The sequence below is a fragment of the Podarcis bocagei genome, assembly GCF_964188305.1.
Source record: "Podarcis bocagei genome assembly, chromosome: 17".
NCBI lineage: Eukaryota > Metazoa > Chordata > Lepidosauria > Squamata > Lacertidae > Podarcis > Podarcis bocagei.
Window position 1 is genome coordinate 11,325,433 of NC_138143.1, and position 22,188 is coordinate 11,347,620.

Genomic DNA, 22,188 nt, shown 5'->3' on the forward strand with positions numbered 1-22,188 from the left:
ACTGTCACTAGTTTAAATTAAAGGGGAACTGGATAAATACATAATAATAATAATAATAATAATAATTTTTTATTTATACCCCGCCCTCCCCAGCCAAGGCCGGGCTCAGAGCGGCTTACAAGCAATAATAAAAACAAGATGAGTGATTACAACTTAAAAACAAAAATAAAATACAACATTAAAATAATGGAACATTAAAATATTAAAATGGAGCCTCATTGCAGGAGAAGGAAAAGAAAAAAGAAAAAGGGGCGGAGGGAATCAAATTGGCTCCAATCCAAAGGCCAGGCGGAACAACTCTGTCTTACAGGCCCTGCGGAAAGAGATCAGATCCTGCAGGGCCCTGGTCTCATGAGACAGAGCGTTCCACCAAGTTGGGGCCAGTGCTGAAAAGGCCCTGGCTCTGGTTGAAGCCAATCTAACTTCCTTAGGGCCTGGGACCACATGTAGGAGAGATCTGATAAATGGCTACTAGTCATGATACTTATATATATTACCTCCAGTATCAAAGGCAGCAAGCTACTCCCAGTTGCAGGACAAGTTGTGTTCCTACAGGCTCTCTTGGAAGCATCGGCTTAACAACTAAAGGAAACAGAATGCAGGGCTAGACAGGTTGTTTGGGACCGATGGTAGGAATTGGATAAAGCCCACCTCACCTCTTGCCAGCCTTTCTGCACCCACTCCACAAGGTGAAGCTGACAGACTGCAAGAATTAAGCAGAAGAATTCCTTTCTGCGATTTGTAAACTATGTCCTATTAATACACATTAGCATATTTGCAGCTGCATCACACTGCTGGCTTCTGTTCGACTTTTCATCACCTACAATCTAGAGATCCTCTTCACACGTATGACTGCCAAGCTATGTCTCCCACATCCCATAGCTATGCAGCTGTACATGCATACACAGAGAGCCAAATGCTAACAAGGCTAGGATTGTGCTACAATAAAGATATTTGAACCTGTATAGACTAGCCACCAGATGAACCTTAACTCATGCTGCTTGTGGGCTAAGTTGCCTACTGCTGAAAAAATGTTTTGCTCTTTGCTGGGAATACACTTTCAGCTGTCACATTTTACTTTTCATAGGGGATAGATGCTTTTCAGAAAACACTAGCACCTGAACTCTCAGTGTGTTTTTTAATCACATAAACACCCCTGTGGCAAGCTTCCCTGCCCATTAGTAGGGCATGATCTTTCATGCATTTCCCTGAATTCGAGCCTCTGAGACAGTTTACATTTGCTTTTCACATTTCAACAGAATCTCCCTCTCTGGACATTAAAAGGTAAGTAGCTGTTTGTGCATGCTGCAATCTCACAATTGTGAGAAACCAGTCAGAGGCCAGAAGGAAACAGAAGTGCTTTCTACATTTCAACCAAATGCTCTCCACGGAGAACTAGCTGGTATAGCAGCAGCTGAGAATTGCCTCTTCATCCTCCTCAAAGACTGTATTTGCATGGAAACCAACCTCATAGCATTCAGAGGATTATAGACTCTCCTGGCACATTTCCATTACATTCTCTTGGCTTCAGTGTGTCTGGTTTGTGGCTGCCTCAGAGAGGTATTTTAATAGTACGTTTTGGCCTCTACCCAGCTGCTGCATGTGCATTAGCACTGTAAAAAAATTCAACAATTGTACCAAACAGCTGTTCAGGGGGAAGGAAGCAGGGGGTGGGGGGGGAGAGGTGACAAATATACTAAGCCCCAGCACTCTGCCTCAGTAAATACTAGATCAGAAACCCCAGCATCATATTTTCATATTGATTCCATTGATTTGGAAGAACACTGAGCAAGTTAACAGGACTCAATTCCCCTGCAACTAATTCATTGGCGGGAAGAATCTCAGGGTTGTTATAGGTTGTTCTTGCTCTCTCCTTATCCCAGTAAGAGGACCTATTTGGAATTAAATTCTACGGAGTTTGACACGGTTTGCTTCTGAGTAAGCATACACAAGATCATTGCTGTAAGACAAATCCTTTATAATAATAATAATTTATTATTTATACCCCGCCCATCTGGCTGGGTTTCCCCCCCCCCCCCACTCTGGGAAGCTTACAACAGAACACTAAAATACAATAACCTATTAAACCTTAAAAGCTTCCCTAAAACAGGGCTGCCTTCAGATGTCTTCTAAAAATCTGGAAGTTGTTTTGCTCTTTGACATCTGATGGGAGGGAGTTCCACAGGGCGGATGCCACTACTGAGAAGGCCCTCTGCCTGGTTCCCTGTAACTTGGCTTCTCGCAGCGAGGGAACCGCCAGAAGGCCCTCGGCACTGGACCTCAGTGTTCGGGCAAAACAATGGGGGTGGAGACACTCCTTCAGGTATACTGGACTGAGGCCGTTTAGGGCTTTAAAGGTCAGCACCAACACTTTGAATTGTGCTTGGAAACGTACCAGGAGCCAATGTAGGTCTTTCAAGACCAGTGATATGTGGTCTCGGCGGCCACTCCCAGTCCCCAGTCTAGCTGCCGCATTCTGTATTAGTTGTAGTTTCCAGGTCACCTTCAAAGGTAGCCCCACATAGAGCGCATTGCAGTAGTCCAAGCGAGAGATAACTAGAGCATGAATCACTCTGGCAAGACAGTCTGCGGGCAGGTAGGTTCTCAGTCTGCGTTCCAGATGGAGCTGATAAACAGCTGCCCTGGACACAGAATTGACCTGCACCTCCATGGGCAGCTGTGAGTCCAAAATGACTCTCAGGCTGCGCACCTGGTCCTTCAGGGGCACAGTTACTCCATTCAGGACTAGGGAGTCCTCCACACCTGCCTGCCTCCTGTCAACCCAAAACAGTACTTTTGTCTTGTCAGGATTCAACCTCAATCTGTTAGCCACCATCCATCCTCCAACCGCCTCCAGACACTCACACAGGACCTTCACCGCCTTCACTGGTTCTGATTTGAAAGAGAGGTAGAGCTGGGTATCATCTGCATACTGATGAACACCCAGCCCAAACTCCCTGATGATCTCTCCCAGTGGCTTCATGTAGATGTTGAAAAGTATGGGGGAGAGGACAGAACCCTGAGGCACCTCACAAGTGAGAGATCAGGGGTCTGAACACTCATCCCCCACACCACTTTCTGAACACTGCCCAGGAGGAAGGAGCGGAACCACTGTATAACAGTGCCCCCAGCCCCTCTAGACAGTCCAGAAGGATGTTATGGTTGATGGTGTCAAAAGCCGCTGAGAGATCCAGCAGAACTAGGAAACAGCTCTCACCTTTGTCCCTAGCCCACCAGAGATCATTGACCAGTGTGACCAAGGCAGTTTCAGTCCTTTCCCAAGGACATGCAGGCATCAGGCCTGCCACATGTTCCAGAGAGATGGTGAGCACTTGTGAATTCACTGATGGAAGAACAGCTCCCTAGCGTTGATGCAAAGCTGGAACAGACAACACTTCAAAGGTAGCAAGAATTATATCCCTTTATTGTATGCACTGCAAAACGCTGCATTGTAGCTTCTGCAGGGACAGAGGCAAATATAGCAGTCCACAAAGTATTACTGGACACTCACTCATGTGTTGCCTGCTGCCCCCTCCCCTGAGAATGTTTGCCAAACTGGCAGGGAAAATTAGACTTAAATAGATTTGGGGATACAGTCTAAGAGAAAATTGACCACAGGACTAACACTGCCCTGTAACAGAACACAAGCAACTGCTGAGGCATTAAAGTAGTTGTGAGGATGGGACTAGGATTACAGGCCTATACGGCCCTAGGGAATGTAAGGTTGGGACTTAGAAACCTGTATTATCAGCTGAATTAGCATGGCTAGATGGTCACATGCACCAAAGATGCATGAGCAAAAGGCCCCTTCTGAGGTCCAAGGTGGAAGTAGGGGGACGACAGAAAGGTATAGTTTCTGTTTCAAACCAAATAGTATAGATTCACTTTTGCACTTCCTTTGGGAATGGTAAGTATCTACCGGTGTTGAAAAAGGGTGCACCAATTAATTAATGTGATATGATTGGATTGTTAAATGCAAAACTTAATAAAAATTATTTAAAAAAGAAAAGAAAAAGGGTGCACCTAAATCCTCAGATGAAGGAATGGCAAACGTGAGATGCGTGTGTTCTTTCATCCCAACTATGGTTATTAATGTATTAGCTGCGTCAATTAGTGAAGCCAACCTGTTAGACATAATAACCAAAAGGAACAAGTCAAAGTGATTCACGAAGAACTGCTTTGCTGCTCCCACTTCAGACAACAGCCATGGTGTGATGGGTGGAGGTGGAACACGAGCTAGTGCTTCAGCAGCAAAACAAGAGTTGAAAAGTGGAGGAAACCAGCTATCTGAAGAACTACCCCAAGGAAGCCCAATGAGGGAGGGCATGAGACCTCAGGACTGCCAAGGCCCCATCCCTTTGCTTGAGATCAATTCAGATGAACCATATCTTCCATCACTTTGCTGTCCAGCCAAATCCCACATACTTGTATCTCCAAGCTAAGCCCTACACAGCGATGGAGCCTTCACGGAAGTCTGTTTTCCCAATGAGGACGTTGAGAAGGACAGGGTGCCCTTGCCTGCATTCAGACTGTGCTGTCCTGATAAGTTCCTCCGTTTGATCCTCATTCTCGCGGTTGAGCAGGAAGCCTTTCCCTCCTAAGCCTTTTGCCACCACATGGTAATCTGCAAAGAAAAGCAGCACATGAGCAAGGAGGAAAAACATACGGAAGGGAAGATGGACTTTCTTCCTAAAATGAAAGGGGCTGGAGTTCAAGGCTGCTGCTGCTGCTGCCCCTAGAAGCCCTTCTGGATTTACCCTTCAGCAAGGAGTATACAAAAGCTCTCTTCTACTTTTTATATTCCAGAGCATGTGACAGAACACTTCCAAGGTCAGGCAATGGTTCACTCAAATTAATAAGCTAAGTTACCTACCCTGAGCTTCATGGGCTTGTGGCAGCTGACCTCCTTGCCTGCTCCTTCAGTTGGACTCAAAATTCCTGAATGCTAACAAAACGTGTGTCTCCTTTTCTTATCTCTTATCCTTACAGAAAATATAAATTAGGCCTGTGATATTTTCCACTGGTTTTCTAAAGGATTTCGCTTTTCATACATCCCCCTTTTCATTGTAGTAACTGTGTTATGCAGGCTAGCAAATGCGTATTACAGGTGTAGTTTGCAAATCATGTGGGTAAAAAAAGTAAAGGTAAAGGACCCCTGGACGGTTAAGTCCAGTCAAATTTGACTATGGGATGCAGTGCTCATCTTTGCTTTCAGGCCAAAGGAGCCGGTGTTTGACCACAGACAGCTTTTCCAGGTCATGCGGCCAGCATGACTAAACCACAATGGGACACCATGATGAAAGCCAGTGTGCATGGAAACGCCATTTACCTTCCCGCTGCAGCATAGCTATTTATCAACTTGCACTGGTATGCATTTGAACTGCTAGGTTGGCAGGAGCTGGAAAGCAATGGGAGCTCACCCCGTCACAGGCATTTGAACCACCGATCTTATAATCGGCAAGCCCAAGAGACTCGGTGGTTTAGACTACAGCGCCATTCCGCATCCCAATAAATCATTAAAATCATGCTGGACACAGATGAAGCAGCTAAGCCAGGAATCAGTAAAATTACTGATTTTGAGTAAATTTAAAGAGTTTTTTATTAAAAGGCTAACTGTTGATGTGGATGTCCCCAAATTCAGCTTCTGGGAAAGGGATATACCAAGTTAAAACTAATGCATGTGTCAATACTATCTACTGGTCCAAATACGCAAAGGTTCAAATATGCATATATTTGGACCAATGCATGCATTCTGACTTTCAGTACAGTATAGGAATAAAGTTCATCTAGAGATTAACTATTTATTTATGGCATTTTATATAAAATGTTCTCTGGGCAGCTCACATACAGAAATGGAAAATACAGTATTAAAAAAATAATCAATTTGCAGCATAAGAATTGTTGACAGATGAAACCAGTTATGCTGACATTTGAAGGTGATGTCTTCATAGACATCTCATATGCCATTGTAAACTATTGATGATGGGTTCTGTCTAGCTTGCACAGCAAAGAGGTTTAGGAACAGATATGTTTGATTAATATTCCCCCTGTATGATTGATCTTTTACCATAAGGATGCAACTATGCAAATTTACTCACAAGTAACCCTAATGACAACCCTAATGTAGGCTATGAGAAAGTGTATCACATGGATGATTTGCAAACTAATTTACACTTGCAATACGCAGCTGTTCGGCAGAAAAGCACATACACACACTTTAAGTACCATGAACCACATTATACTGTGTTCTGTTCAAATGAGCCATGTTTGCCACTTGTTTGGCAGAGCTTAAACCCAGTTTTGTATCTGCAGCAAAAACCCAGTGTGCCCGGCAGTGAGCAGACAGTCCCTATGATGTCACAAATACCAACCCTCCCTGCTGATGCAGTTTTGCAATTCTTTTTCTGGCGCTTAAAAAAACCAAAAACCCAATGACATGATGAAGTTTAACACAGTGCTTTAATAATAACTTTTGAAAAGGGAGATAGTGGGGGCAGCCTGTGGATCTGAGGTGCAAGTGTGAAAGTCCAATCGGATTATGATCCGTTTAAATTCCAATTGGGTGTGCTCACAAGAGCAGAGCAATTGCATCTCTCTGACACAGAGCATGAGGGGGAATTGCCCTACAAGCAGAATTTGCTCTGTCCCAGAGGCCAGGCAAGACACTATCTTCCTGACCCTGCTTAAAAGAACAGCCAAGTCAAGCTTCTTTGCTTCAACTCTGCCAAGATCCACTTATGAATTTGTGTATAGGATGCCATATGCGGCACTAATAAGGCTGTTAACTCACCTATATAATCCAGGCCGCAGGCTACGTTGCTGCCAAGCATGGGAACTTGCTCCCGGGAAATCTGGCTCCAGCAAGCATCGTTCCCCACCAGGGCGATGACAGGTGTCTGACAGAGCAGAACAAAATGTTATAGAACTAAACAGGGATTAAGAAAGGGTATTCACAGTCTTCTACCCTACCTTTTTATATATTAGGATGCACAGTGACAAAAGGACAGTAAGAAATTATGGACGAGGCCATTATCCAGAGCTCCTACTATGAGAGAGAAGGAAGAGAGACTCTACTGCAATCTTGGATGTCTGAACTAAGCCCTCTCCACCTGTTGCCCAAATATGTAAAAAGGGGGGATTCTCTGTCATGTGGCTCACGGGCCCAATTCAGCCTGTTATCCTCATCTCTCCACACTACCTAAAACAGGAGAGCTGAGAAGGATGAAGAAACATAAGCAAGAGGAAAGGAAGCCCTGTCTATCTATCCTATTCCTGAGACATATTGGGGGTGAGGTGGGGGGACAGAAGAGGAAAAATATCTCTGCCAGCAAGCAAGGAGGCTGTCACTTATCACTCAGTCTTGCTCCAGCAGCCCCCCCCCCCAGACAGGTTTTAGGAAATGCACAGGTTAACCTCTCCTGTGACTTGGGAGGGGGAAGTTGGGTAGAAAATGTGCCTGGCTGGATTTGCTGGCAGGCTACAATAGGCAATGGAAGAAGCCGCTTTGACTCTACTATTGCCTCTCAAAGCAGCCCAGCCCCAAAACTGGCTGCCAGACAAAATCTAGTTAAACAAGGTGATTCTGACCAGTGAAGTGATCTCTTGGCAAAGCTGCCAGTAGCCACAGCTTTCCAACCCTGACCATCTCTAGCTGCTTTCAATAACCCCACCCACAGATGCAGAGAGAACACAAATTGGGCAGAGCTAGGGTTACCTTGTGTCGCACGAAGGTGTCAAATTCCATGATGCTGAACCCAAGGGAGCCATCTCCATATATGATCCAAACCTGCCAAGGTTTTTTTATTAAAGAGTGAGTGAGGGTAGATGCAGCAGCCAGTGAGGTGAAATGCGACATCACATGTTCTTATCACCCTATTGATTTTCCTACAAGTAAGCAACCATCACTGAGAAGGAGGGCTTATCAATCAGAACCCTCCGAACTTGAAGCATGGGAAGTCCTATTAAAAAAATTATAATTTGGCAGAATATTCGGATTATTTGATATGTATATGTATAATTTGGAATATTTAATGTGATTTGATTGGATTGCTAAAGTGGAAAATTTAATAAAAATGATTTTTTTAAAAAAAAAGAGAAGGAGGGCTTATCAATCTGAAGGAGGGTCATATAAGCAAAAAATATTAATTACTGTTATTTATTACATTTGCATACCACCCTTCAGCTGAAGACCTTAGGGCAGCTCACAACATAAAAATACAAAATGAGAACACAAAATACATAATAAAACAAAAGCAAACCAAAAACCCCTTCCACAAACACATTTAAAAGGCCACATTTAAAAGGCTTGGTTACAGAGAAACGTTTTCACCTGGTGCCTAAATATATGCAATGAAGGCGCCAGGCGAGCCCCCCTGGGGAGAGCATTCCACAAATGGGGTGCCACAGCAGAAAGGCCCATTCTTGTGTTGCCACCCTCTGGACCTCTCGTGGAGGAGGCACACAAAGAAGGGTCTCAGATGATGATCACAGGATCCGTATTGGTTTATATGAGAGGCGGTCCTTGAGGGCTGGCTGATAGGACAACCGCAATTCTCCCAAGTTGGAGGAGGGGCTGGCACACAACACAGTCACTAAATGCCTGTGTTATGTGACCCTTACCTGGCCTGCCCCCCCTCCCCTGAACCACTGTGATTGGGGCTCCCCTTGTTCTCCCCAGTTCCTCTCTTCCCAGGCACACCTTTCACTTAAAAACAACAACAACCCGAATTTAAAAACACACAAATAAAAAAGCAGTTGAAACAATTTAAATCGATTGGGGCAGTAATAAAAGGAACAAAACCCACTATGCAATAACCCAATGGGGACTCAGGCAATCAGTCCAATGACTTCTTTGGGGTAACAGGAGTTGTTTAACCACAGCTTCTATCCTTGGCTTCCCAATACTGCGCACTAACCTCTGAGTCTGGCCGGCAGAGCTTGGCTCCCAGCGCGAAGCCTCCACCAACCCCTAAGGTCCCAAAGGCTCCTGAAACGAGCAGAAGTAGAAGAACAGTGATTGAAGGAAGCCAGTAAGTGGCCTTGCTATTCCAGCAGCCCACAGTCTGATCAGTTCCTGCATTGATATCCTCTAGCTTTTTCAAAAGCAGACTTTGTTGGTTTGTTTTTTATTGTATGGTTGTTGTTAAACTTTGCTGGGATTAGTCACCTTGGGCATCTCAGACATGAGACAGAAAGGCTGAATGTTAATATTTTCATAAAACAAAGACAAGGAGTTGTGTGGCAAGAAAAGAAACACAAAATCCAAGCAGTCCTAATGATAAGAACCTGTTCCAGCTTTTTTTTTAAAAAAGGGGGGGGAGCCTCCTAAAGGAGGCAAGCAGACCTCTTAAAGGCATCTTAGGTCAATGCAGAACAATTCTTGAAGTTAAGAAACTCCTTCTGGTATTTTCCTCAATTCTAATTTCTGGAGGAAATTGCTCTTTCCAAAACCTTTTTAAAATTACGTTCTCCAGATGGTGCCTTCCACCATGGTTAATACAGGAAAGCAAAACAGCAGAGCCTTCCTTAGACGTCTCCATCCCACAGCCTCTATGAAGATGGGCTGGAGTGTATTCCACAATTCTATGGAATTGTGAAACTGGATGTGTGTTTAGCAAAACGACAGGTATCTGCTCAAAGGAAGGAGACATTTTTGCTGCTTCATATCGCAGCAGAACAGCAGTTCAGAAGCTGTGTAAGACAAGTAGATACCAGAATCAGCAGAATCAACCCCCCCAGAATACATTACACTTCCCAACATCTCGCTAATGTCGTATTACCTGGATCCAACCAGGTCAGTGGCCCCCTGGGCTTTACAATGTAGGCGGCACTTGCAACAAAGTCACCCCCGTCAGCAATCAACAGGCTGTCTTCAGGAAGCAAATTATCCAAATGGTGCAGCAGCTTCAGTGGGTTGAGGTGCTGCTCTGTTGGTTTTTCTGCCTTCTCCCTGGGGAGGAACATGGCTCACAAGACTAATTCAAGACATGCCCAAGGCCAGCATTACTCTCCGAATATCAGTTATACAAGGATGAGAAAAAGGAATAGGGTACATATGTGCTTCTCACCTGTTTGCCTTCTCCTTTATGCGATCAACCTCCTTCAGGCCTGTTACCCAGTCCTGGGGACATGAATAGCCCTTCAACGCTTGGCACAAGGCCACCAGGAAGCAGGCAGCATCCCCTGTAGGAAAGGAGTTGCAGGAGGCCTGAAAAGCGCAAGGTTCTGAGCAGGAAGGGATGCACATGCAGCCAATGTATCCCCTTCCTCAGGGTCACTGACTTCACCAAGCCACGCCACGAAGCACATCCTCTCTCGCTCCAGCAATAGGACCACCCCCTCACAACCCCCATATTGCAGACCCTGGCAGGCCCCTCACCCTGAATGGCCACGGTGGGTTTCCACAACACATGTGCGTTCTTCAGCAGCTGCTCCCGGTTCCTGTTGACAGCAATGATTTTGCTGCGTTTACTTAGGATCCCCCCGAATGACAGGCGAAAATCACAGACTGTGCCTAGAGAGCAGAACAGAAATTATGGGAATGAGACAAACTGCTTGCTTGCTTGCTATCTATCTATTTACCGCCCTTCATCACAAGATCTTAGGGCTGTTCACATAATAACTAAAGACACCCATCACACACCCAAATAGGCCACCTACTTCCAGGAAGCCCCCCTTTAGCAAGAGGTTAGCACTGACAACTACAATGACCATCTCTACCTGCTAGAATGACCACATCTGCCTCCTTGAGTGCGTCACGCCGGTTTTGACGGATGTGCAGTGGGCTATTTTTACCCAGCATGCCGCGAGCCATACCTCCAAGAAAACAGGGGATCCCCAGTTCTTCTAAGGTATCTCTGGAAGGACAGGAGGATTTCACTGCAGAGACTCCAGCAACAGTCTTCCATTATCAGCCAGCAGCAGCACAGCTTTATCCGGCTGTGGCCCATAGCCTCAGTCCCCTCCAGAGCCCCAGCTTTACCCATTACACCAGACTCCTGCCCAACCCCAATCCCAGTTCTCATGTCCTTACTGGTTTGGCTACCCCATCCCAGACTACTTCACCTAAGAAACGATGGCACTCCTCAGCTTAAGGGGTAGCCTCGCTAATGACCAATACTGATTAGTGTGCCACAGACAAATGTAAATGGGATCTGAGGGGAGTCAAAATTGCAAGGTACCACCCCTCACCTGAGTATCTTTACTGGTGTTGGTGGTAGGGTCACCTGACTACCAAGGATGATGACTGGCTTCTTAGCTCGGCTGATGAGCTCCACACACTGTTGCACCTGCACAGAGGCATGCCCAGGTGAGGGTCAGTCTGAGAAAAATGACCAAGTTTTCAAAGCAACAACACAGCTATTACTGGGGGGGGGGGCGAGGAGAGAGAATAGCTTCAAAAGAGGAAAACAGCAGCTCCTCATTGGGGTGGGGGGGGACGGTGACTGTGAAAAGGCAGTAAATCTAGGACTTTACAGGTAAGAGGATGAAAGCTACGTCATTCAGTCTCAATTTGCCCCCCTTTCCAGAGGAATAGTGAGTTGCCCTCTTTACAGAAGACAGTAAAGGCCAGAGGAAGTCAGAAGGTATAGGAAGTCATGAAACACAATAGGGATACATCTAAATTTGCAGTTCAGTATAACAGGGACAGTACAGATATAGCAGCAATTAAAATATATAAATTAGATCTTACTCACTAAAATATAACCTGAAGTTGTCATTTAAAACCTGAATCATGACGATATCAAAGCTTGTTTCCTAGGTTTAATGGCAATCGCACAGAATTTGGCCATAAAAGGAAGGTAATATTTGTCTGAAATGTAGGACTTAATTATAATTGAGAAGTAAGATGTTCCCAGCTCCACACATTAACTTTGCTAGCTACGTTCAGTTGGAGTTGGGACTCTAAATGGATTCTCACCTGTCCCTTTGAAGCCTTTGGCAAGTTCACTGGCAGAGGTGAAAGGTCCTGCATCTCCCATGCCCCGGCAAAGAGGTTCCCTATGTAACTGCGCAGATACCTGGGTGACAACAAAAAGAATGTGGTCTTGAAGGCCAAGATCTTGCCATGGTAGTGATGAGGAGGCGGCTGTAGCCTATACCACAGAAGGCAAGGTGTCAGTTTGCTACCCAAAATATGAGCACCAACCAGCTACCAAGATGCTCAAGGTCTTCATGGTGGCAATCTGTCAAATACAGCAGAAGAGCAAGAGAAATCTTCCTCCACGATATAGAGGACTAGATCGAAGAATTGGGGCATCTTGTAATTAAGTAGCAGGTGAATCAGTTTAAAAAGATGGGGGAGGGTAAGAGAGAGACCTATAAAATTCTCCAGGGCTCCATCACTAGGCCCTCCGCAGAACCGCTCACCAGTTAATACCTTTGCTGATATGGGAGGGTGGAAGGCAGCTCACTCACCAGTTAACAATCTTTCCCAAAAGGCTTTTAGAAGTGAAGTTCTTGAAAATCTCTCTCTCTACTAGATGATAGGGATACAGGATATCCAAGGGGAACTCTACAAACACAGGCCCTACAAGACAAACAGAAAGTTCCATAACCACCTCACTCTGTAAAGAAAATCCCTGTTGCCAAGGAACTGTCCAAAGAAAAAAAAATCTAGTTAGAAGCATGCACCGAGACCGACCCACTTGCTCACTCATGGACCTTGCAACCTTTTTTGGCACAAAATCGCTAACATCTTGAGTTCTACCTCCCACGTGGCAGCACCCAATTAGAAGGATCTCCCATATCAGAAGTGTCAGCCCTGGATTCCGGTACACACCATTCCTCATCCATCAAAAAGTAAGTGTCCTACCATGCTCAGAAGAGAGCCACAGTGCTTCTCTAAAGTCAGCCTCAGAAGCCTTTGAAACTCAGACATAAGGCTGCCGAAGCTGATAGTGGCCTACCAGTGAGCTCCAATGGGTCAAAATTCACTTCATGTGAGGAGACAGGTTAACAAGTTCTACAAGTCCAGCATCAGAGCCAGGTGGGCAGGTAAGAGCCAATAAGATACTCGAGGAATAAGCTGTTATTCCCACACTCCCAGCCCTGAGATCTTGCACATGGGCATTAGGACGCTGGGCAGATGACTTCAGGGGGTGAGGCTGGAAGAGATGCCTCCGTGACAAAATACTATTCTACTGTGGTGAAAGCATTTTGTTCCAAAGTGTAGGCAAATGGCCTACTGGGTGTTGAGAAAATTCAGAGAGAACTTTTTGCTCTTCCATTTACAGTAAAAAATACTGTAAAAAAAGAAAGAAAAGCCTGACATTTTTTACTCAAACCTAACCAACCTTTCAAGGCTTATTGGACAATAAAAGAAAGATATCTATAGCCCACACTGAGCCCTTGAACTTTTATTACTTCCTTGGCTTAAGTACAAAAACAGCAACAACCTAACAGCCACAATCCTGTGTGGGTGGAAGATACTTGTTGCATGCCAACGGCACGGCAGCATACCTGGAGTGTCACACTGGGCAATGGCAATGGCCTTTCGCAACACAGGGGCAATCTCTCGGACAGACTTCACGGAAGCACAGAATTTGCAGAGTGGTTTAAAGAGGGACAGCTGATCAATGTCTTGGAGAGCTCCTCTGCCCTGGGGATGGAGAAAGGAGAAAGCTCGTTCACAATCCCACAGCTGCAGCTCAATTGCCCTCAAAAATACACATGCAGAAAAATTTGCCTGCTAAGCTGCTGCTAGAGAGAGTCAGTGTCAGCGAACACATAAAGGCCAAAGTCCTACTTAAATCAAACAGGAGCAGCATCAAGTTTTAGCTACTCTGTCATTGTCCTTTGATTCTAGGGCTACCGGACTGAGCAGCCTACCTTCTGCAACCTGGCTGCTGACCCTCCAATCAACAACACGGGAGACTCTGCCATCTGGGCATTTTTCATAGCTGTCACAGTGTTAGTCACTCCTGGTCCTGCTGTCGTTACAGCAACTCCCACTGTTCCTGCAACAGAAAAATGCGGAGGCAAGTGTCACTTTGTGCCGCTCCCTCTTCAGCAAGCAACAAACGGGGAGAAATGTGGTACCTGATAGCCTGGCCACTGCATCTGCTGCAAATACAGCCGTTGCCTCATGCCTCGTGTCCACAACACGAATGCCCAGCTTCTCGCAAGCCACCAAAATGGGAGAGATATGTCCACCCGGCAGCGTGAACACAAAGCGCACACCATGAGCTTTCAGCACTTCTGCCACAGTTTCTCCGCCATGCCGAGTGCTCTTCGTGTCCACCTGGAACAGACAAGTCTGTCTTTTGGTCCTGGCTTCCCATGAACAATGCAATAAAAGGTCAGGCAGGGGCTTAGAAACAAGGAAGATGCTAGGCCCTCAGCTCCTGGTACCTAGTCCTACTCAAACTGCTTCTGATGCATAAATCTTTAGCATTCAGTGTCCACAACCAATGAATTCTTCTCCCAGAAACAATACTCTTTTCAAGATAACTGAGGTGCTCAAATGCAAAATCCACTCTCATCCTAAGTTTTGTGCACAGGAAACTGCTTGATTCAGAGTCAGACCGCTACTCCAGGATTTTTGATAGGGTTTTTGCCTCAACCCTCCCTGAAAATGCCAGGGTTTGAACCTGCGACTTTTTTTCATGCAAAACTCTACCGGTTAACTACAGTCCTTCCTCTACAACATCTTACTGTGCCTTTGATACAGAGCCAATGGGACTGAGGCGCAGGAAAGCAAAAGGCATCGACAGGACCAACTGTTGTTTAACATCCAGATGTCTGGTGAAAGACCCCTGCTACAATTGTTTCACCATCAAGATCGCCTGAACAGAAATCGATTAATACTGGGCCCCGAAAGCAATACAGTATACATCCCTGCAAAGGGAGGGTGGGAGACAGAATTCCATTTTGGACCTAAGCTGTTCATAACCTGCCTACTCTCTCTTAAGGCCTTTGGCTCCCCTATAACAGAGATGGAGAACCTGTAGCCCTTCAAATGTTGTTGGACTCCAACCCCCACCAGCCCCAGCCAGCACAGTGAATATTGAAGGATGGAATTTGTAATCCAGCAGCATCCAGAGGGTTGTGGGTTTCCCATCACTGCCCTACGGATAAAGAAGCCGCATCTAAAGGCAGTCACTGATTTATGCTTTACCTGATGCCACAGCTGATAGATGAGCCCCAGTTTGTGAGCTACCCCAAGAAGAGTCGCTGTAAGGCTTCCCAGCAGCACCAACAGCCATGTCGAGGAGCCTTCTAGAGCCGAGGTGGCAGCAGGCACGTCAGGATTCATTTGTGTCAGCTACAGATGCACTCCTGTCCCAAAAGGAAGACAAAACACAGAAGTACCATTCTGTAACTTGTTTGCCTCAGCTGCACGCCAGCAATGTTGTAGTAGTTCTTTTCTGTAACACAAATATTTAGTTTATTTCTAGTTTTCTTGAGGTGACAGACAAGGGATTTTTTAAATCTAAAAAATGCAGGGCAAATTCTCTCAAACTGTGATTCAGTTTTATCTAACATACATAGTTATGCACCAAGAATTTGTAGCAGTTCAGTCTCTGGCAAGGCAGCAGAGAGGGATGAAGGAAATGGCCTAGGCCAGGAGGCAGCGGCTTAGTGTCCACAGGTAGGAAAGAAAGAGAAAGCCAGGTGGAGTTGTTTTTAATAAAAATGAAAATTGGAAGAGAAAATATAGAAAGCCAGGAGCTTCAGGGATAATAGAAACACGTTCACATGTTGCTTTGAATAACCAACCCAATCTTTGACCGCAGCCATCAGTTCTGTAACTTTGCACCATGATTAGTGTGCTGGGAGCTTCCTTGCTATCTAGCCAAAGCCCAGAAACGAGATGTGTACTTCTATTTACTGATGTCTTACTGGGCACTAGACCTGGACAATTTTTCAATATATGATTATGAAGTCCACAGCACAATAAGAGTTTCATAAAATGTTGTCTGTCAAGCATCACGATTTTGAGAAAACTGTGTAGCCGGCTAGTATGTACTTCTTAGGGCTTCCGCTGCCTCCTGCAGGAGCAGTGAGAAACTGACACACAAGAGCAGGCATAGCCGAAGTCACTACATTTCGTTTGATTGTGCAACTGCCTCTACAAACACAAGTGACGATTATAAAAAGCTGGGAAAGCAGCAGCCAGCCAGCTTATCAGCCCTTATACTTCTTTTGATTTTGCAGCAAGCCCCGGTTCAGCAGTTTAGTAGCTGGTGGGACAAGCTGGTAGGTGCTGGTCTGGCCTGGCTCGGGGCTTCTTGCTGGGAGCCCTATTTCCTCTTCCTTACCCCCATGAAAAAAGAAACAGGTTGTTTTCTTCAGAGTAAGAACAAAAAACGTTGCCCTGTTTTTTAACTCTCTTTCTTTACTCCCATCTCCTCTTCTGCCTGTGTTTGCGTGCACATGCGAGAAGCCTTTCTTTAACCTCTCTGATGCCTTTACTACCCATTTGAGGGTGGAACGGGGAGCACCATTCCACTTTTAAAATAAGAACAAAAAAACCAAGTTGCCCTGTTGGCTCCGTTTATTCCTGTCTCCCCTTCCTCCTTCCCTTTGATAAAAAGGGAGAGATTGGTGGGATGGGGGCCCTTCGATGTCACAATATGAGGAAATGAAGGGGAGAAGATTTAACTGTTGCTGCTTTATGCTTAAATGGGAGATTAGGTTGTTGTTGTAAGGTGAGAATGATGGGGAGGGTGGGTGCTTGTTGTTAAGTAGCAAGCAAATGCGTGTCAAGTCAGAAATAAGCCCTGCTGAATTCAACGGGGCTGACTCCCAAGAAGGCAGATGTTTAGGGTTTTTTCCTGTTTGCATCTCAAAACATTTATTTAGAAGCTAACATTGCAGTTGACACCTGCATTTTCCCTCCACCTTGTGGTACTGTGCAAAGGTGAGAAGTAGCAGTAGCTAAACACGCTGTTGAGATTGAATGAAGGAATTTGCTTTGAGGTACTGACTACAAGTAGGGGAACTTGGCCTCAGTCAAAAGGCAAAAAAAATAAATATATCCACTCTAAATATCACAAAAACCATTTAACACTACAGTAGCTCAGGTGGGGCAACAGGGGACCAGTCAACATCAGGTAAACTGCAGACTCTACAAGACAAGAGCCATTTTAACATTGCTGTAAATCTTGCAGCTTACTTTATTTGACCCTGCTGCCAGTACAAATATAGAAGTGGTTACTTTAAAGGCTGTGCACAGGAACATGTCTGGGAGGCGCTCTTATTCATCCCATGATCTACTGCTAAACATTGCTCAGAGCAGCCACTTTACCTTCCAGGAATTACAAGCCGGCACCAACCTCCAGTATTAACATGACTAACTTTCTCCTCGGTGCCCCATTTGGCACAGCATGTAGCAGTGTCTTCACCTCCAATGATGGTACCTTTGGATGTAACTTCCACAGCTTTATCCATCAAAGCTTTGGTTCCTTTGGAAAACTTGTCCCACTCAAAGACACTGACTGGATCGTTCCACACAATCAGCTTGGCCCTGCCCACAGCTTCCACCAACAGCTTAATGCTTTCAGAACCACAATCCAAACCCATCCATCCATCAGGGACCCCAGAGTCCACAGTGGCTTCTCCAGTGTTAGCATTCTCATCAAATTTACCTGCAGTGATGAGGTCAACAGGCAAAGTGATGCGTACACAATTATTCTCTGCTTTTGCCATCAGGTCCTTGACTATTTTTTAATCCTTCCTCATCATACAAAGAGTTGCCAATTTTCATGTTTTTGAGCACTTTAAGGAAGGTCAAAGCCATCCCACAATAGATAACCATCTCATTGACTTGATCCAGCATGTTTTTGAACAGCTGAATCTTATCCTGAACTTTAGCACCTCCCAGGATTGTTGGGAAGGGCTGCTCTGGGTTCTCTAGAGCTTTTGCAAAATACTCCAGTTTTTTCTTCATCAGGAAACCAGCAGCTTTGTGAGGCAGATTGACACTGTGAGCTCTGTGTGCAGTTTCAAATGCATCATAGATATAAACATCTCCAAGTTTAGAAAGCAACACTCTGAAAGCATCCACCTTTGCAGAATTGGCCTTGATCTTGTTCTTGAAACGTCCTTTCCCTTTCCCTTGCCTTCCTCTTCCATGTGGAATCGGAAGTTTTCCAGAAGAAAGACTGAGCCAGTTGCACAAGCAGCTTCCACATCTATACCCACACACTCATTCAGGAATGTGACATCCCTGCTTAGCAAAGCTCTGAGCTCTGCTGCTACTGGTTTCAGGGAGTATTTGTCAGGCATAGGAACCCCACCAGGCCGACCCAGGTGGCTCATCAGCACCAGAGACTTGGCTCCATCATCCAAGCAATGCTTAATGCTTAGGACAACTGCCTTGATTCTTTAATTGTTGGTTATTTTGTTGTCCTTCATTGGAACGCTGAAGTCAACCTGCATGACCACAAGCTTGCCCTTCACATCCACTTCACATCTGGACAGAGTAAGCTTGGTGGAGACAGACATTTCACAGCAGGAGCAAATGGACTGCAACCTCTTCCTTGTTCACTGGCAGCAAGAGCAGAAGTAAGTTTAGTTGAACTGAGTGGGGCTTACTCATGCATAGAATTGGAGCTGGCCCTCTGAGTGGGGAAGGAGATGCGCTTGACACTAGCAAATTACATAAACTACTCGTAAATTATTAGAAAACAGATTAAATTCTTAATCATATGCAAGTTTAATTAATATTTTTACTAAATCTACTACTTTTGTAAATTTGCCCCCCAAACTGCATAGAATATTAATATATTCTCCATAAATATTTAATGGTTTAGTTGAAGCATGCTATCATTGAGTTAATTTTCATGTAATTATATGCATCAAGCTTAGAATCCGCCCCCCGCCCCAGTATTTTCCCAGATTATTTGTGTTCACTATGACTCATTACTGTATTTTGGATTGTCCTGGACCTGAATACCACCATTTGGTATCCAAGCCCCAAACCAAAGTCCTGTTTGGATGCATTTTGGCTTGCCTGCTGATGAAAGTGATGATTTCATCAGTGTGTGGTGATTCAGACCCGCGACTTGGTAACAGTTGCCAAGACATTACCATGTTCACCTCTATGTAGCTCCATCTTATTTCAGATATCGTGATATATCAGTATATCTCAATGTTTAGCTGATGATATATTGTGATACTGAAAACCAGATATCACCCAGCCCTACTGGGCATGCCTACACCTTTGCTATAAATGAAAATTGTAAGTCATTGCTGATAGACAGCATCCACTCCACCATCCCCTTCCTTGATCCTTCCTCCCCACCTGTTCAGCAGCAGGTTTATCCCATTCTCACTCCATCACTACATATGCACACTGCTGCTCAACTGTGGAACTGTGTTGGAAGAAACCAGAAATAATGAAATCCCAGCACCAGATATATTAAATATTGTTGGTGCCAAAAATTTGTGATTCAGTTTCTAAAGAATAAGGCAAAGAAAAGAACTAGGAGGATCTTACTAGAAGGTGAAGCAACATAACCAAATCAGTTGTATCTGTAATCTTTCTCTATGTAATCTATGATTATCTGTAATCATAATGGTGAGTCCAGAGTACACTCAGGGAACATTCTCCCTGATAGGACCTGGAACAAATCCTAGTGGCAATACTCAATCATTGCTTAATGTGGTTTAACCTTGGAACTAATTTAAACTAGTATCATTCCAAACAGATTCTTACTTCAGTCTCAATATACGTCCACAGCCCTGTTTTCCATGTACACCTTTGCACCCTATAAAAAGCTTTGGGCAACCCAAATTCTCCACTCCATAGGAGACAGTCTCCTATGAGCTGTCTCAGCATCAGCTACAGCCCATAGCTTCATTTTAGCACAACTCACTAAATGGATGAATGAAACCCCTGTCTAATACACATGACTAAGGAAATGGCATTTCCTGTCCTTCTAGTCCCCATTTATAGATTTTTATTAATATACAAATATTAACCTTTTATCTCACTTTCTTTCCCTGGAGAGGAAGATCATCCTTCCCCTCCCTACCCCAAACCCCCCACCTCCACAATCTTTGTCTCCAATCCACCTTTACTCTTCCTCTTAACGTGCAAAGAGGAAGGCACGTTTGGCAAACCCTCATCGTGATCAACTTCCACCCGGATACCTATGTCCCCACTATGGAAGGACGTGTGGCTCCAGAATTGGCCTCCACAGTCATTTACGGACTCACTATTGAGACCGTGCTCACGGAAGACAATCTTACCCGGCTAAGAGTGATCGCCAAAGAAGAAGGTGGTGGGTAGGCGGGGCTGAGAGAGGCGACGACTGCTCGATCCCACCCCCACCCCCCGTTGCACGAGCTCACCCGCCCAGCAAGCTTCCCTGCGGCTCCTGAGCGGTGAGGATTCGAACCCGGGTCCTAGCCCAGCTCTCTAACCACTGCGCCGCACCACCGCTTCCCATCCCTGGCCGCCGCCAAAGTTTGCTAAAGCGGACCCCCCCCAAACTTACAAAACCAGAGCGAAACGTCACCGCCACCGTCGGGGAGCCAGGAGACAGCAGGACCAGGGTGGAAGAGGGAGAGGCAAGGCAGGCAGGCAAGCTGGCTGGCTGGAAGCGGCCCCGCCTCCGCCGTCGGGCCCGCCTCCCGCCAGAGAAGGGCTGCTGAGGGAGCGCCAGCCGCTTCTCTCTGCAGGCGACGGGACGGGGTGGCTCTGGCAAATTTTGCCTCAGGGCCAGGGCGGGGCACTGGGGCAGAGGCCGCCTTCACACGAACACGTAACACGCAACCCGCCTCAGGCGCCCCTCAGGCCGGTGAAGGCCGCCGGAGAGGGAGGGGGAAGAAGAGGGCTCTGTGCGCGCGCATCCCCCCACCCCTCCTCACGGGCTCGAGGCCTTGCTTCTAGGAAGCAGAAAACGGGCTGGCTCCTCCGCACAGACACGGGACTGCGCGTGCAGACGAGCGCTCCCCCCCCCCAAATTCCCCCACTCCCTTCCCCCCACACACATATACACATACAGGCCCCGCTGGCTGTTACCTAGCAACCCGCGCCGTGTAACTGGGGGCGCGACGGCGTGACGTCACGCGGCGAGCGAACGATTCCTCGAGAGGGCAGCGGGTGGCGAAAGCCGCCAGGTTGCTTGTCCCAAATCGCGACTCGTAGCAAAACGCCGTCTGGTAATCCACGGATGTTGAAAGGGAGGGAAAGAGAGTAATGTTTGGGTAGAGATCTTCCGGGTTCGCATTTTTTTAATTCCCTCTGAAGAAGTGAGATGTATTTGTATTATATATATTTATATGAGCTTCTTTATTGCTTAACTGGCTGCACAAGCATTTACTATTATATTCAAGTTATTGTATATTTCTTCATCTTTTTTTAAATTTTTCATTAAGAACATCCAATTAATATCAAAGCAAATCATAATTCAAGAAAATACCCCAAATTACAATCCAAATTATTAATTATTAAATTTCAAACGGACTTTCCATATTCTAGACCTCTGAAGAATCATCTCACATAATTATATTTCTGCCTCCTTGTTGATCTCATAATTTCCACATTCCGATCTTAAACTCTCAAAGTCCCCAGTCCCTGGCTAAACAATTCTCAGTCATGTATCCTTTCATCTGACGAGCACAGCTTTGTGTGTGTGTGTGTATAAATATATATATGTTCCCTTGTCTGTTTGCTAGCGCAGCTTTTCTTTTACTGTTATCTTCCAGTCTGGGCTGTTGTCCAAGTCTGCCGTTTGAAGTTTTATGATGCCTAATTCCAGAGTTATGTTATTATGCATACTGTTTGCAAATATACCGTATTTTTCGCTCTATAGGACACACCGGACCATAGGAGGGGGATAACGGGGGGGGGAATCTCCCTCTCTCTGCTCAGCACCCCTTTAGCAAAGTGGCAGGAGAAACGGAGCCCCTTCCATTTCTCCTCCCTCTTCGCTGAAGCGGCGCTGCGCAGCTCTCCCTCTCTGCTGAAGCCAGGAGAGTCTTACTCTCCCGGCTTCAGCAAAAGGAACCCGAAGCCTTTGGAGCGCAGCGCGAGGTCCCGCTGCGCTCCAAAGGCTTCAGGGATAGCCACCTTTCGGGTTCCTTTCACTGAAGCCAGGAGAGTCTTGCTTATTTTATTCCAGAGCCTCTCCCATAACCCAAAAAGTGCCAGGTAGGACGGAGGAATACTATTTAAATCACCTCTTGTCCGACTAGAATTCATATGTCACTAGAAATGTACCGTAAATTCCAGTG

General features: G+C 45.7%; 1 protein-coding gene and 1 pseudogene across 3 annotated transcripts; both read right to left on the minus strand.

The window, feature by feature from the left end:
* Window positions 1-3,403: 3,403 nt before the first annotated feature.
* Window positions 3,404-21,074, minus strand: ILVBL (ilvB acetolactate synthase like). Of its 2 annotated transcripts, none has more exons than XM_081176501.1 (16): window positions 20,975-21,074; window positions 15,119-15,279; window positions 14,041-14,242; window positions 13,831-13,958; window positions 13,462-13,600; window positions 12,418-12,529; window positions 11,921-12,020; window positions 11,191-11,288; window positions 10,720-10,856; window positions 10,379-10,513; window positions 10,068-10,182; window positions 9,780-9,949; window positions 8,916-8,986; window positions 7,715-7,786; window positions 6,791-6,896; window positions 3,404-4,624 (listed from the first exon to the last, which is right to left on the minus strand). In XM_081176501.1, the coding sequence occupies exons 2-16, from the start codon at window positions 15,254-15,256 to the stop codon at window positions 4,446-4,448; spliced, it is 1,902 nt and encodes a 633-aa protein (XP_081032627.1). In that variant the 5' UTR covers window positions 15,257-15,279; window positions 20,975-21,074; the 3' UTR covers window positions 3,404-4,445. The 2 variants fall into 2 exon arrangements, with proteins under 2 accessions (XP_081032627.1, XP_081032626.1); XM_081176500.1 differs by lacking the exon at window positions 20,975-21,074 and adding an exon at window positions 20,448-20,605.
* LOC308576795 (phosphoglycerate kinase pseudogene) lies at window positions 17,223-19,341 on the minus strand (annotated as a pseudogene). The gene has a single exon. The product of its transcript is annotated as a phosphoglycerate kinase pseudogene (transcript).
* Window positions 21,075-22,188: the final 1,114 nt, after the last annotated feature.